Below are 17,311 nucleotides of genomic sequence, written 5' to 3' on the forward strand. Positions count from 1 at the left end.
CAGTGGCTTCTCTTGCTTTGGAGCACAAGCTCTAGGCACACAGGCTCCGTAGTTGCAGCTTGTGGGCTCTAGGGTGAGGACTCAGGAGTTGGGGTGCACAGGCTTTCGTTGCTCAGTTCCACAGCATGTGGATTCTTCTCAGACCAGGGATCGAACCCATTTCTCCAGCATTGGCAGGCAGACCGTCACTCACTGTACCACTAGGGAAATCTCAGTGTATTACTCTAATGATTGCATGGTGCGAGTGGGTGGTTCCTCCCCTGCTCTTTAGCACTTTCGCTCTTTGGCTGCATTTAGCTGTTGGCTGGATGGGCTAGACGTCAAAACAGCCCCCTCCGCAGATGTGGCTCTGGTGGGGATGGCTAGAAGGCTGGGGCTTCCCTCTCTACATGCCCTTCATCATTTAGTGACCCAGCCCAAGGTTTTTACAAGGCATTTGACTCGAAAGGGCGAAAATGAAAGTTGCCGGCCTGTTGAGCTTGACCTGGAAGTCACACAGTGTCACTTTCACCACATCATATTGGTCAAAACAAGCCATCAGCCAGTGCAGGTTGCTTATGGGAAGAGGGGAAAAGTCACATTTCAGAGGAACAGGCAGGGTGGTGTCATTGGGAATGGCAGAGTAAAGATCTTTGAAATTTCCTCCAGAAAGCTTTTTTTTTTTTTTTAAATTATTGAAACGTGTATAATATCATATAAGAAACAAATCGCCAGTCCAGGTTCGATACAGGATGCTTGGGGCTGGTGCACTGGGATGACCCGGAGGGATGGTATGGGGAGGGAGGTGGGAGGGGGGTTCAGGATGGGGAACATGCATATGCCCGTGGCGGATTCATGTTGATGTGCAGCAGAACCAATACAATATTGCAAAGTAAAATAAATAAATAAATAAAGCAGTCAAGTGATAAAAATTTTTTTTAAGCTTATAAAAAGAAAAAAAATAATAAAATCAAAATGATTGAATTATTTATTTACTTTATTCGTTTTGGGATTGCGCTGGGTCTTTGCTGCGCACGGGCTTTCCTAGTTGCGGTGAGCAGAGGTTCCTCTTCATTGCAGTGTGCAGGCTTCTCATTGTGGTGGCTTCTCTTTTCGCAGAGCACAGCCTCTAGGGCACGTGGGCTTCAGTAGTTGCCGCACACGGGGTTTGTTGCTCCCTGACATGTGGAACCTTCTCAGGCCCAGGATCAAACCTGTGTCCCCTGCACTGGCAGACAGATTCGAATCTACTGTACCACCAGGGAAGCCCCCGTGTGTGGGTGTTAGGTCACTTGAGTCATGTCTGACCTGTGTGACCCTAAGGACTATAGCCCGCCAGGCTCCTTTGTCCATGGGATTCTCCAGGCAAGAATACTGGAGTGGTTGTCATTTCCTTCTCCAGGGGTTAAGGTTAGGGTTAGGGTCTTCCTGACCCAGGGATCAAACCCGTGTCTCTCATGTTTCCTGCAATGGCAGGCAGGTTCTTCATGAGAGAAGCCCCCAGGGAGCTTTAATTCAAGAAAAACCACTGAATCGCAATAAGAACAGGAAGCTTTGCCGTGTTTCACCTGGCTCTATTCCCATCCCCTTCTCTTCAGCTCTGCAGTAGTCTTGAAGACCAGTAGGTTAGAACAGGATTGGATCTCATTCAAAGCCCCATTCTCACATTATTGCCAGTGTTTTACTCTAGAAAGCGCCCTTTGTACAACTTGTCTTTATTTGATCTGAATCAATGACCACCCAGCATGAGCAGCTTTTTATGCAGCGGTGTTAGTTAAAAAACCGTCAATTTGACATTGCAGCTGCCTGAGCTAATAACGGAATTACAATGGCACGTTAAGTAGTATCTATTTAAGACAAATCGCAACAGTCCCTAAACTGAACTACAGATTCAACACAATCCCTGTCATAATTCCATCTGCATCACACATCCCCTTTTTTTGCAGAAATTGGTAAGGCAATCCTAAAATTCAGATGGAAACACCAGGGACCCAGAAGCTGAAACAAACTTGAAAAGGAAGAAAAAAGTTGGAGGACTTAGGACTTCTCTACCTCAAAATACTACCAAGCTATAACACTCAAGAGAGTGTGATAGTTACAGATCAATGCATAGAGTCAGATGAAAACCAGGAACTAGAAAGTCAATGGGAGGTACCACAGTTCCCTCACAAACAGTCCCCTCCCTCTTTCTCCCCCCATCATCTGTCTCTGTCTTTGTCTCTATCTGGTTCTGTCCTCCCTTGAGCTGCCTTTTTCTGCAAGTCTTCTTCATTCTCCTCTCAGAGTGGCAGACATGAATGTGCTATTCACCCCACACCCCATCCCCTTGCTACACACACACTGCCCTGGGTTACATGCCCCCCAGTCTAAGGGACCAGCGAAGATGATTTCCCAGGTCCAGATTCCCAGGAGAGAGAATGTAATTGGCCCAACTGGGGCCAGGTACCCAGGTCTGTCTTATGTAATCAATGAAGTCCAGGAACTGGGGTCCTCAAGAACTGTTCTGCTCACTTAGAGTTCTACTAGAAGGGCTCTCTACTTTGCTAAGTGAGAAGTCGAGCTGAGGAACAACACAGGCTTCCTGATTCTCATCCTGGAGCACTTTCTACAACACCTGTTATCCTCCCTAACCCCTGGGGATGCTGCATACAGTTGTTCAAGTTGTGCACTGCACAACCCTAGTGGGGGGCACAATTTACATTTTAGGCGTCCTAGATATGCATATTTGTTATGTCAGTTTCCTAAAGGTGGAAGTAAAAGAGTCTTGGAGAAGAGGATTTTTCTAATTTGAAAAAAATTTCTAGATAAAGTAGCGATGGCCCCACTTTCTCCTTTTGTCTTGGTTCCTTTGGAATATGGGAAGAAGGGGAGTGGGAAGAAGCCACCCCAGACCTTGGCTGCAAGATCTGACCTGTCCATTTCCCCACAGGTGGGCGCATCCTTGTTTGCCAGCAACGTTGGAAGTGGACATTTCGTTGGCCTGGCAGGATCAGGTGCTGCTGCGGGTATTTCTGTAACTGCTTACGAGCTTAATGTAAGTATGTTTCCAGGGCAATGTCAGTTCAAGATTACCAAACAGGTGGATCCTGGGTGGGGGGCAGGTTTTTGCACGCTCTGCTCTTCTAAATATAGAGTGGTGCTTTATGAAGGAACAAGCAGGAATCAGCAAGGGCACCCCTGGTTAGCAGAAGTCAATTTGATCTGCAGGTCATATTTCAGGCTTCTCTGTGTTTGCTTGATGCGAGTCCGCAAGGCAAATATGTGTGTGAAGAAGGCACGAGCCTCTTCTGTGCAGATGCAGAAGATACAAGGTTCTGTGGGAGTTGGGGGTGGAGGTATTTCTGTGTATTAGATATCAATTCAGTTCAGTCTCAGTTCGGTTGCTCAGTCATGTCCGACTCTTTGCGACCCCATGAATCACAGCACGCCAGGCCTCCCTGTCCATCACCATCTCCCAGAGTTCACTCAAACTCACGTCCATCGAGTCGGTGATGCCATCCAGCCATCTCATCCTCTGTTGTCCCCTTTTCTTCCTGCCCCCAATCCCTCCCAGCATCAGAGTCTTTTCCAATGAGTCAACACTTCACATGAGGTGGCCAAAGTACTGGAGTTTCAGCTTTAGCATCATTCCTTTCAAAGAACACTCAGGACTGATCTCCTTTAGAATGGACTGGTTGGATCTCCTGGCAGTCCAAGGGACTCTCAGGAGTCTTCTCCAACACCACAGTTCAAAAGCATCAGTTCTTCAGTGCTCAGCTTTCTTCACAGTCCAACTCTCACATCCCTACATGACCACTGGAAAAACCATAGCCTTGATATCAATTGCCCATCACAAAACTTATGTGGTTCCAGGGTTCTTGATCTTTTTGCCAGCCTGCAGATACTCAGGAGATAAGACACACTCTCTGTGTAGCAGGCTCATTCAGGATACAATTTTTACTGATTGGGAGAGGATGCACTTATTAATAGTGATCTTCATCTTCATAACAACTCATTTTTTTAATTGCTTACCCTGTACCATTGACTTAAGTACCCTACATACATCATCATATTATGGGATTCAATTACGGATTAGAACCAAACTGTCAAGATTCAAATCTGGGCTCTAAAACTTACAAGCTGTGTGACTTTAGGCAAATTACTTGACCTCTCTGAGCCTCATGTATAAAACAGAGAAAATAATGGTACCTTCCATATCGGGTCATTGTGAGGATTAAATGACTTCATGCTTGTAAAGCTTGCCCAGGAATGTCTGGAATATAATAAGTGCTCGGTAAGCATCGTCTTATTGATTCCCTTGCAACAACCCAGTGGCAGCGCTGTTACTGTCATTGCACAGGTGAGAAAAATGAGTCCCAGAGACCTGTGTAAACTCTCCCAGCATCACCAGCTATTCATCAGTATGGCCTGCCTGACCTCACAGTCTTGTTTTAACTCCTGCCCAAGGAGGGGAGGGAACACAAGGGGACAAAGTGGAATATGCAAGGTTTAGGAGACATAGCCCTGGGAGCCACTGCCCCACTTCATTCCCATGTTCTGTTTAAATATGGGGGTGTGATGGCCCAGGGAGGGTGAGTTACTCAGTAAGTAAGAGATGGAACCAGAGGCAGACCAGACCAGGTTCCATCCACACATCAGGAAATCCAAGTCGTCACCACAACGTGGGCAGGAGCTGAGTCCTGATTCTGTTTTCTTGGGCAGGGCTTATTTTTCGTGCTGATGCTGTCCTGGATCTTCCTTCCAATCTACATCACTGGTCAGGTGAGTCTGAGGGGGTCCAGGTGCTATGGAATAGGAAGATCCTTAGGGAGTGTCAGCCCTGCTTTCATCCCTTCCCTCCCAGCAGCATCCCTCTGACCTGCCAGTGGACATCCGTTACACAGTCCCCAAGAGGTTGCAGCATTGGTGAGGGGTGACTCGTGTATTAATTAGGACAATTAGGAACACTGTCCTTAGCAGTTCCCACCTAGTAATGATGGGATATTTTGAGTAATGATGGGACATTTTGAGTAATGACATCAAAGATACATACGGGGTATTCAGAGGCTGGAAGAAATGTGGGCTAAAAAAAATGTTTTTTGAATGTCAAAACACAAAATCACAGTCTTTTCTGAATGTTTAAGCCATAACAGATTACTGCTTTCAACAAAGACACACACACACACATGATTCAGTAATTTTTTTCTTCCTTTCCACCTAAAACTATAATAATTGAGTTATTTCTGGCTGATGTGATATGTCAAAATTTTTATTACAAAATAGTAGTGCTTTAGACTTTTTGACCGAGGTAGTTAAAAAAAAATCACTTCTGCTGTTATTGACAGCTTTCTGTCACACATACCCTCTCGACTATAATCCTGTTTTAGATATTCTACTAGGCAGACCAAGATCACACAGTACCAGTGTTATTCATCAAGTAATAACTGATTTTAACTTTTATTATGCAAACTAAAAATATATACAAAGTAGAAAGAACTACTTAATGATCAGAAAAATCGTTTAAAAATCACTCTGTACTGGAAGTAGTGCAATCTTATGCAAAGGCAGTGAGGTAGGAATAAAGAAATTATCTTGCTTGGAGATAATACTGAGTGTAAAAGCATGGCTTTTGGTCGATGGGGAGCCTGGGTCTGCCCAGCCCCTACATGGACAAAATCTCTAAGGCAGAATAACACTGACTAGACGTGAAGATCTCTAGATCAGTGGGTCTTTCTTGAGCATCTTGAATAGGAAGGAGTAGAGGATGGTGGAGATATAGGTCGGTTTAAAGGTAGGGTGGCCAGATATTTTTAGCTGATGGTTTCTATTTTCTCTGTGAAGTAGAAGATGGTGTCATTTGCTGAGAGTGAGGAAGGCACTTGTGTGGTCAAAGGTTAAGAAGAGGCATGAAGAACTGAAATGATTGCTGTGGTTTGTAATAGAGAAACCTGGGGACTACCACAGTATCACTGATTGGGGGGCTGGGTATCTGTACTGTGAATGTCATGCCGTGAAAAGGGCTGAAATTGACAGAGTCGTGCTGCTGTGGAAGGATCTCCAGGCTTTATTGCTCAATAAAAAATTCCTGTGGCTCCAGATGTTCTTTGGTCAACATTTTATTCAAAGGGGAGATGAAGCTGATGTTAGATAATAAATGCCACAGTGCTGAGGAGCAATAAAAAGCTACCCAATCCATTTCTATTGGGCAATAAAATAAACACAGAAAAGTGATAAGGCACAAATGTGGTGCTTAACAAATTACTGTAAAACGAATTCCCAGATCGAGTCACAAAGTGTAATACCCTCCCTCACGTGCCTTTACCAGATATCAGTGTCTTCCTTTCTTTGTGAATTTCACTGAACTCACTCCCTTACTTTTCTTTACCGTTTTAATTGTGCACACCTAAAAAATATGGTTTAATTTTCCTTTTTTGGAATGAAATATAGTACTTGGAGTCATGGGTAACATTCTTTCCTTGCGTGTACCTGGTTAATTTCCATTGCTATGTAATATCCCGGAGTATGATTATATTCCAATGTATTTGTCTCTCCTTTTGTTCACAAGCATTTAGGTTGTTCCTAATGTTAGCCTAGAGGAGAACGTGGCAACCCACTCCAGTAGTCTTGCCTGGAGAATCTCCATGGACAGAGGAGCCTGGGGGGCTAAGCCGTACATGGGGTCGCAGAGTGAGACATGACAGAGAGACTAAGCTCAGCACAGCACAGTGTCAGCCTGTGACGGGCGGTTTTGCTGATAACGTTTTTACAGATCACTTATTTATTTTTGGTTGTGCTGGGTCTGCGTTGCTGCACGTGGGCTTTCTCTAGTTGCGCTGAGTGGGGCTTGTTCTTCGCTACAGTGCATGGGCTTCTCATTGCAGTGTCTTCTCTTGTTGCAGGCCACAGGCTTTAGAGTGCAGGCTTAGTAATTGGGGTGCATAGACTTAGCTGCCTCCCGGCATGTGGGGTCTTCCCAGACCACGAACCCATGTCCCCTGTGATGGCAGGTGGATTCTTAACCACTGGGCCACCAGGGAAGTCCTGGTGACGTTTTTATACAAGTGCCCTGATGAAACATAAACATCATGTTTATGGGGAAAAATCTAACTATAGGTGGGATTTCTGGGTCATTGGATGTGTTTATCAAGTTTGGTTAGACATTGCCAAATTTCCTCCCAGAGTAGCTCTATCAGTTTATACCCCCAGCAGCAGGGCGTGCAAATTCCCTTTGCGCCATTGCTCTACGTCCTTGCCAATACTTGGTATTTTCCAGCTTTAAAATTCTTGCCAATTTGGTGACTGTGTAGTTTTCTCCCTGTGCTTTCCATTGACAAATCTGTTTATATATTTTCTGGCCGTTCAGATGTCCTCTTTGGGAAAGTAACATGTCTAGGACTTTTGCCAGCTTTTCTCTTATGTTCTACAGTTTCTTCTTATTGATAGAAGTTCTTTGCACATTCTGGAAACAAGCTGATTACCTGTATTGCAAGTATCTTTGCCCCCTACTCTGTGGTTTGCCTTTTAACTCTTAATGGCATTTTTGGATAAACAGATCTTTTTAAAAGCTATTTTATTCAAGTATGGTTGATTTACAACATTGTGTTCATCTCTGCTGTACAACAAATTGATGCAGTTATACACACACACATATATATATATTCGTTTTCATATTCCTTTCCATTACGGTTTATCATAGGATGTTGAATGTAGTTCCCTGTGCTACGCAGGGGGACCTTGTTGTTTATCCATCCTACAGATGAGTTTGCATCTGCTAACCCAAATTCCCTCCCCCGCTCCTCACCCTCTTTGCAGCCACAAGCCTGTTCTCTGTCAAGTCTATTTCTGTTTTGTACATAAGTTCGTTTATGTCGTATTTTAGATATCGAATATGTCCTACAATATTTGTTCTCTCCCTGACTTCACTGAGTATGCTCATCTCTAGGTGCATACATGTTGCCACAAATGGTATTATTTCATTCTTTTTTATGACTGTGTGATATTCCATTGCATACATATATCACATCTTCTTTATCCATTTGTTTGTCGATGGACGTCTAGCTTGCTTCCATGTCTTGACTGTTTTAAATAATACTGCTGTGAACATGGGTTGCATGTGTCTTTTTGAATTTTAATTTTTTCTGACATACATGCCCAGGAGTGGGGTTGCTGGATTATACAATAACTCTATGTTTAGTTTTCTAAGGAAACTCCACTTCCTTTGTGGCTCAGCTGGTAAAGAATCTGCCTGCAATGCAGGAGACCTGAGTTCAATCCGTGGGTTGGGAAGATCCCCTGGAGAAGGGAAAGGCTACCCACTCCAGTATTCTGGACTGGAGAATCCCATGGACCTCGATTCCATGGGGTCACAAAGAATCGGACACAACTGAGCAACTTTCACTTACTCAAGGAAACTCCGTGCTGTTTTGCATAGTGAGTGTACCAATTTACATTGTCATCAATAGTGTAAGAGGGTTCTCTTTAACAGATCTTAATTTTAATGTTGTTCCATTTACCATTTTCCCTTAATTACTGCCTTTTATATCTTATTTTAAAAATATTTTCCTATTCAAAGGTCAGAAAGATATTCTCCTATATTACCATCTAGAACTTTTCATTTTTAAGTCAATTACCCACCTAGGATTGACTTTTGTATACCATGTTTTGAGACTAGGATAACGCTAATTTTATCCATCAAGAAAATTACAGACCAATTTTACTTTTGAATACAGAAAATGACTCCTACTCTTTAGAGATCCACCCTGCTCTCCAGCCACAGTATACTCCTGTCAGCTCATTCATTTATTCGTTCTTTGAAGAGGGATTTATTGAGCTGTATGAGAACTGTATTCCAGACAGTATTTAACAGTTCCTCATCCTCATCAGGCTCTCTGCATCACCAGCCTCATGCAAAACTTTCCCCTCTTTTGTAAAGTTGTCCTTCTCCTCTGTGGTTCGGTCAGCTCCTATCATCTGTCCAGTTCCTACTTGAAGCAGCTCTTCCTCCAGGAGGCCCTGTCTGGAGGGCTAGCCTTTCTGGTTAGGTTAAGTCTCCTTCATTTGCCATCGTGGCTGCTTTGTATTTCTTGTGTGATTATCAAATTAATACGCCTCTCCCATTAGACTGTGTCTCTCCCACTATATGTTCTCAACATTGGCAGTGGTGACATTTGGGGCAAGCTAATTCTCTTTTTTAAAATATCTATTCATTTGACTGTGTTGGTCTTAGTTGCCACACATGGGATCTAGTTCCCTGACCAGAGACTGAACCCAGGCCCCCTGCATTGAGAACGCAGAGTCTTGGCTAATGGAACACCGAGGAAGTCCCTGGACTGGGATAATTCTTTGCTGTGTGTGTGTATACGCATGTGTGAGGGGTGGTCTGTGTATTTTAGGATGTTTTTTCAGTATCCCCTATCTCTAATCCACTAGATGACAATTAGTGTTAGTATTATTCGCTGAGTCGTGCCCGACTCTGCGATCCCATGAACTGCAGCCCACCAGGCTCCTCTGTCCATGAGATTTTCCAGGCAAGGATACTGGAGTGGGGTTGCCATTTCCTTTTCCAGGGGATCTTCCCAATCTAGGGATCGAACCTGGATCTCCTGCGCACGCAGCAGCAAAGACCCAGGGCAGCCAAAAGTAAATAAACAGTGTCTGATACATAGTGGATACTTGAAAAATATTTGTTGAAGCTACTCAGTAGCAGGGTCCATGATTTCAGAAGGAGTCAAAAGGCAGGATGAGCGGACATTCAAAAGAAGAGGCACCATTTATGGACTAAAAATCTCAGTCAAGTGTCAAAGCCAGGGTCATCAGGCTGAGCAAATGAGATGGTGGCATTGATGAAAACTTTGGGGATTGGAGGTGAATGGAGTCCTGGAGGTGATGAGGTTTGGATGCTGGCCAGAGAAATGAGTTGTTGAGGTGGAAATGCCTGTCTGTTGTTGGAGCTAAGACACTGTACAAGGTGTCCCATGTAGGTTCTCTGCACTGTCCTTGAAACTGCTTCCAGACTGGAGGGAAGCCTAGAAAGAGGGCAAGACCACAAAGGAGCTGAAATTCTCATTGGCTGCTGAACAGGGTTCTGGGGAGTATTGGGGTGAGCGGAGGTTGCTGTGGCTGATGGCATGGCTTTCCGAGGAAGAGGGAGGGGTTTCCCATGAGGACAGAGTGTGGCAGTCTAGATCTGATTCAAGGGAGAGTAAGACAGATGCTGACGTCCCCTCGCCACCCTCCATCCTCAGGAGATGAGGAGCCACCTGAGCATGGAGCACAGGAGGTCCTCTCTCAGGGCAGCTGTCACTGGCTGAGTTTATTTCCTGTTAACGTTCACCCAGCAACACTCGTAGGGTGGTTCCTGTGTCAACAGTCATTCACATCTCTGTCTCTCAACCTTGTTTCCTGGCAAATTGCCTTCTCAGCCACTTTACGATAAACAGCCTGGGCTCTGCCTCCCATCTGTCAGCTAGAGCCACATTTCTCCCCAGAGTTTGATTTCTAGATACCAGTGCCACTCGCTTTCTGATGACTTTCATGCCTCCTTCCTCTCTTAGCTCATTAGAAACTTCCCGCATGTAGCAGGCTGTGCAGCTCTCTGTAGATCGAAATGGAGGTCAATTGATAATAAAGGCTGTCAGCCAAGGATAGGAATGTCACTCTCCAGCGAGACCGGCTGATGGTTGTCATCATAGACCAGAGAGTGATGCCGCTTGAGCATCCTTGGTCCACTTATCTGAATGGGCCGAAGCTTTCATGCTCTCTCTCTAATTAGCTCTGACACCATCACCAGAGGGCTTCCCAGGTGGCTCAGTAGTAAGAATCTGCCTGCCAAGCAGGAGATGTCGGTTTGATCCCTGAGGTAGGAAGATCCCCTGGAGAAGGAGATGGCAACCCACTCCAGTATTCTTGCTTGGGAAATCCCATGAACAGAGGAGTCTGGTGGGCTACAGTCCATGGGGTCGCAAAAGAGTCGGACACCACTTAGCAACTAATGAACAACAATAAACTGTCAGCAAGAGTGTGTCCATTCAGTACGGTTTGATTGAATCCCTCTGTGTGTTATTCCCTGATAGTGTCAGACTTTAGTGCCATGTGTTTCAGGAAAAACCCGTTTGCCTTGCAACAAATCAGAAGGTTGAGATAATTCACCGGGGTCAGAATCCCTAAATGCCCTTTCAGGGATGGGGGAGGGAAGAGATACTTTTCAAGTTTTTAAAATTTTAAGGTGTTCATTTATTTACTTCTATGGGCTTCTCTGGTGGCTCAGTTGGTAGAGAATCTGCCTGCAATGCGGGAGACCTGGGTTTGGGTTGGGACGATCCCTTGGAGGAGGGCATGGCAACCCACTCGAGTGTTCTTGTCTGGAGAATCCCCATGGACAGAGGAGCCTGGCGGGGTGCAGTCGATGGGGTCACAAAGAGTCGGACACAACTGAGTGACTAAGCGCATACATATTTATTTCTAGAGTTCAATTTTTTGGCCAGTATTTTATTATGAAAAGATTTTCAAACATACATTAATGTTGAAGTAATTTTATACTGTACACCCTTATAGTCTTGAATATCCAGGTTCTGCTATTAACAATTTGTCGTTCTGTTTTTTTTTTTTAATTTATTAATTTGGCTGCATTGGGTCTTCGTTGTGGCAGGCAGGATCTTTAGTTGCAGCGTGCAAACCCTTAACTGTGGCGTGTGGGACCGGGGATTTCCCAGACCAGGGATCGAACCCAGGTCCACTGCGTAGCCACCTGAGCACCAGGGACATCTCAGTTTATCATTCTTAAATCAAGTCTGGCCATCTGCTTTCTCCCAGTATCCCCTCCGAGCTTCTGCCTTCACATCTGACCTTGGGATGGATGGCTGGCCGTCTGTCAGCTCGTGTTTGGGTACCCATTAGTCTCCTCCCTGGGTTGGACTAGGAAACATCCAAGCAGCAGCAGCCTGGAAGAGGGGCTGCAAACATTTCTGTGAATATCATCAGCACTCTGTCCTTCTCCATCTGAGATCTAGGATCTCATGGAAGGAAAGTTTTTCATTTGAGGTTATTTTGTTCAGACACAGTATCCTCTGAACCCAAGTCTGGGGGGTACAGTGAGGGGATTGGGAAACAACAAGCCATCCTCCAAGGAAAGTATCACCCAAATAATGGTTCTCATCAGCATGACCCAGCCCCTGGGGTGCCCCATATGGCAAGGACACCCAGCCTGGGACCACCCATCTGGACCGTGGGCGAGCCGCTCACTCAGTGCTGCCCTGGTCTCTCTGCTGTCTCAAGAATGTGCATGTTTTGCTTTTAGGAGTCTGTGTTCCTGGTAACCTGGTTAACAGTTTAGGGCAATTTCCCCAAAGTTTAGAGCAAGGACAAATGGAGATTCTTGAGATGATTTTATGCATTGGATATGGAGCCAAAGACACGGAATCATCTAGTGAAGTTATTGCCTCCTCCACTGTCTTCAGTGAGCTCAAGGGTAATGTCTCATGTTGGTGTTAGTGTGCTCTTAACATCTGTCCAACACTTTTCTGATGACTTTTTTTTCAAAGAGTAGGTTCTGGGCCCAGGGTTTTTGGTGTGCAAGAGGAAGGCGCCAGAATGAATAGAACATAAATGAGTTATTTTATTATCAATGTGTATATTTTTGCAGGCTTCCTTGAGTTTAGGATTGATTATTCAATTTTACAGTAGTGATTTGCATTGTTATTTATAGATGTGAGTGTGTGTATATGTGTTCAGTTGTGTCTGATTCCTTGCGACCCCATGGACTGTAGCCCACCAGACTCCTCTGTCCATGGGATTCTCTAGGCAAGAATAAAGAATACTGGAGTGGGTTGCCATTTCCTTCTCTTTTTAGATGTTTCAGTTCAGTCGGTTCAGTTCAGTCGCTCAGTCGTGTCCAACTCGTTGCGACCCCATGAATCGCAGCACGCCAGGCCTCCCTGTCCATCACCAACTCCCAGAGTTCACTCAGACTCATGTCCATCGGGTCAGTGATGCCATCCAGCCATCTCATTCTGGGTCGTCCCCTTCTCCTCCTGCCCCCAATCCCTCCCAGCATCAGAGTCTTTTCCAATGCGTCAACTCTTCATATGAGGTGGCCAAAGTACTGGAGTTTCAGCTTCAGCATCATTCCTTCCAAAGAAATGCCAGGGCTGATCTCCTTCAGAATAGATTGGTTGGATCTCCTGGCAGTCCAAGGGACTCTCAAGAGTCTTCTCCAACACCATAGTTCAAAAATCAATTCTTCAGTGCTCAGCTTTCTTCACAGTCCAACTCTCACATCCACATATGACCACTGGAAAAACCATAGCCTTGACTAGACAGACCTTAGTTGGCAAAGTATGTCTCTGCTTTTGAATATGCTGTCTAGGTTGGTCATAACTTTTCTTCCAAGGAGTAAGCCTGTTTTAATTTCATGGCTGCAATCACCATCTGCAGTGATTTTGGAGCCTCCCAAAATAAAGTCTGACACTGTTTCCACTGTTTCCCCATCTATTTCCCATGAAGTGATGGGACCAGATGCCATGATCTTCGTTTTCTGAATGTTGAGCTTTAAGCCAACTTTTTCACTCACCACTTTCACTTTCATCAACAGGCTTTTTAGTTCCTCCTCACTTTCTGCCATAAGGGTGGTGTCATCTGCATATCTGAGGTTATTGATATTTCTCCCAGCAATCTTGATTCCAGCTTGTGCTTCTTTCAGTCCAGCGTTTCTCATGATGTACTCTGCATAGAAGTTAAATAAGCAGGGAGACAATATACAGCCTTGACGTACTTCTTTTCCTATATGGAACCAGTCTGTTGTTCCGTGTCCAGTACTAACTGTTGCTTCCTGACCTGCATACAGATTTCTCAAGAGGCGGGTCAGGTGGTCTGGTATTCCCATCTCTTTCAGAATTTTCCACAGTTTGTTGTGATCCACACAGTCAAAGGCTTTGGCATAGTCAATAAAGCAGAAATAGATGTTTTTCTGGAACTCTCTTGCTTTTTCCACGATCCAGCAGATGTTGGCAACCTGATCTCTGGTTCCTCTGCCTTTTCTAAAACCAGCTTGAACATCAGGAAGTTCACGATTCATGTATTGCTGAAGCCTGGCTTGGAGAATGTTGAGCATTGCTTTACTAGCATATGAGATGAGTGCAATTGTGCGGTAGTTTGAGCATTCTTTGGCATTGCCTTTCTTTGGGATTGGAATGAAAACTGACCTTTAGATGTTTATTTAAATGTAAACATGATAAAACTATTGTCCTTCAATTTAAAAAATAGATAAATATAAAAAATAAACATGAGTTGGTTTAAAGAAAACATTGTTTTATAGAACATTTATAAGTTTCATAAAATAACATTAATAACACAGATGGCAAAAATTGGGATAGGATATACATTTGGCATATATGATAGTTAAGTACATAGCTCTTCACAGAACCCCAGTTCATCCTCACCCCACCCTTTGGTCCCCATTTTCTCCTCCATCTTAAGTCTCCCACTGAGAATCGCAAGAAGACCATCTGTGCTTCTGAGTTTGGGGAGGAGGTGGGGGGAAGGGCTGCTGGGTGGCAAAAGCTCAGCTCTGGTCCCCAGGTCACCACAATGCCGGAATACCTACGGAAACGTTTTGGTGGCAACAGGATTCCCATCATCCTCGCTGTGCTCTACCTGTTTATCTACATCTTCACCAAGATCTCGGTAAGATGGGGACGCAGCAGGTGAGACGCTCGTTACAGCTCATTGCTGGTGGCATCCGCTGCCCATCCACATTCTTCTCTTATTGAGGAAGCTTCTGGGAGGTTCTAGGAAGATGGGAGGGGTGGGGGCAAAGGGCAAGCAGGGGCGGAAGAAGTACAGGGAAAAGGTGGAGAGGACTCCTCCCCCGTCTCCTGCCAAAGCTTCTTCAGCAACATCTCAGGATGGCACCTGACACTCAATGGGACTCTGAGAGCCTGGGGGTGAGTCTGCCATTTTCCTCCTGGGATCAGGCAGTTATCAGCTGTGAGTCACGTGTGCTGACAGTCATTCAACCTGCCCCACCCTGACCTTTGGATAGGCAGATCTCCTGGAAAGCGGCCAAGAACAGATGCTTGGCAATCTCCAGGAGGTGCGGCTCAGCCTGACTCACAAGGATGCCATCTTCTCTTCAATCTGGAACTGGGGGAGACCTTGTCCGGTGTGAGGTGGCGTAGGGCGGGGTATCGGAATTCCATTCAATTCAAACAACAATAACTGACTCTCTGCCAGCTCCAGATGTGAAAGAAAGACTTAGAAGGACAACACTTGCTCTTATCCTGGTGGGAATCTACAGACATGGGGAAGCCTTCCCAAGGGAAGTTACGTGTGAGAAAGATGCTGAGAAGATATAGAGAAAGAGGAATTGGCATTCCAGATGGATGGACAGAACAAGCAAGTTTGACTTGTTAGGGAAACAGGTTGTGTTTCAGCATGCCTGAGGGACTGGGAGCATGAAGTGAGTAAAGGAAATGAAATCAAGTGGCAGGCAAACTGGGAAGCACCTGGCATAGAGCTGTAACTTATTTGGACATTATCTGAGGGGCTCTTCAGAGTCCCTTGGACAGAAGGAGATCAAACTAGTCAATCCTCAAGGAATATTCATTGGGAAGACTGATGGTGAAGCTGAAGTGTCAACACTTTGGCCACCTGATGCAAAGAGCCAACTCATTGGAAAAGACCTTGATATTGGGAAAGATTGAGAGCAGGAGGAGAAGTGGGCAACAGAGGATGAGATAGTTAAATGGCATCACTGACTCAATGGACATGAGTTTGAGCAAACTCTGGAAGATAGTGAAGGACAGGGAAGCCTGGTGTGCTGCAGTTCGTGGGGTTGCAAAGAGTCGGATACAACTCAGCAATTGAACAACAATCTTAGGGGCAAAAAGGGAGCCACTGAAAAGTCTGGATGAGGAAGAGAGGATGAGATGATCATGATGGTATTTGATAAGGCTGCAGTGTGGAGGATGGAACGTAGGCAGATCAAGAAGAGAAGCAGGAAGGCCACTGAGGAGTTGTATTAGCCTAGTGAAGGGATCTCAAACATAATCACCCATAAGGCTCCCATTTGAGACCCTTGATCTGGGAAGAGATGGGTGAAGAAAGGACAACATATGATGTTTCTGTGTTTCTCAGAATCAAGGGTAAGGCCTGAACCTGGGGAAACTGTGCTAAAATGTCCATTCATTCATACACCCATCAACTTCTCTCTAGGTTGACATGTATGCAGGCGCCATCTTCATTCAGCAGTCTCTGCATGTGAATCTCTACTTGGCAATAGTCGGGCTGCTGGCTGTCACAGCTCTATACACCATTGCAGGTATGACTGGACAAGGGGCGATGCTGGGAGAGGTGGTGGGCAAGGGCTGTAGTCCCTCCAGGTCCCTTTTCCTGGCTGGTCTTCTGATATTCCAGTATGCTAAGACCTTGTTTTCATGAACTCTCAATCTGTTACCCTGGAAGATATGATTTCTCTTGGCCATTGTCCAAAGGAAAAAGATTGTCTGATGGAAGGGATGTACCATACCTGCATAAAGCTATTTTCCATTTATTTCTTTAAGAACTTTTCCTTCAGTTCAGTTCAGTTCAGTCGCTCAGTCGTGTCTGACTCTTTGCAACCCCATGAATCGCAGCACGCCAGGCCTCCCTGTCCATCACCAACTCCTGGAGTTCACTCAGACTCATGTCCATCGGGTCAGTGATGCCATCCAGCCATCTCATCCTCTGTCGTCCCCTTCTCCTCCTGCCCCCAATCCCTCCCAGCATCAGAGTCTTTTCCAATGAGTCAACTCTTTGCATGAGGTGGCCAAAGTACTGGAGTTTCAGCTTAGCGTCATTCCTTCCAAAGAAATCCCAGGGCTGATCTCCTTCAGAATGGACTAGTTGGATCACCTTGCAATCCAAGGAACTCTCAAGAGTCTTCTCCAACACCACAGTTCAAAAGCATCAATTCTTTGGCGCTCAGCTTTCTTCACAGTCCAACTCTCACATCCATACATGACTACTGGAAAAACCATAGCCTTGACTAAGACGGACCTTAGTTGGGAAAGTAATGTCTCTGCTTTTGAATATGCTATCTAGGTTGGTCATAACTTTTTCTTCCAAGGAGTAAGCGTCTTTTAATTTCATGGCTGGAGTCACCATCTGCAGTGATTTTCCTTAGAACCTACTAAATGCTGAGCAGGTGTATTCAGAAGCACTGTGCACAGCTGGACCACAAACCACTGCAATTTTGGAGCCTGAGGCTCATCTTTTCCCCTAAGACTTGCATCCCAGAAGAGTGGCTGGTGGGGAGCAGAGCCTTGATATGTACCTGCATCTTCTTTTTTACAATATTTATTTATCTGACCGTGCTGGG

General features: G+C 45.2%; 1 protein-coding gene across 2 annotated transcripts in view; it reads left to right on the forward strand.

The window, feature by feature from the left end:
• The window catches only part of SLC5A11 (solute carrier family 5 member 11), a 57,555-nt gene that overhangs the window by 16,534 nt on the left and 23,710 nt on the right, over positions 1–17,311 (forward strand). For both annotated transcript variants that reach the window (XM_042239969.1, XM_027961475.2), the window contains 4 exons: positions 2,909–3,013; positions 4,681–4,740; positions 14,533–14,637; positions 16,168–16,273. In XM_042239969.1, the coding sequence (XP_042095903.1) occupies positions 2,909–3,013; positions 4,681–4,740; positions 14,533–14,637; positions 16,168–16,273 (376 nt within the window). The remainder of the gene's footprint in view (positions 1–2,908; positions 3,014–4,680; positions 4,741–14,532; positions 14,638–16,167; positions 16,274–17,311) is intronic.

Source organism: Ovis aries, chromosome 24 (genome assembly GCF_016772045.2).
Source record: "Ovis aries strain OAR_USU_Benz2616 breed Rambouillet chromosome 24, ARS-UI_Ramb_v3.0, whole genome shotgun sequence".
Classification (NCBI taxonomy): domain Eukaryota; kingdom Metazoa; phylum Chordata; class Mammalia; order Artiodactyla; family Bovidae; genus Ovis; species Ovis aries.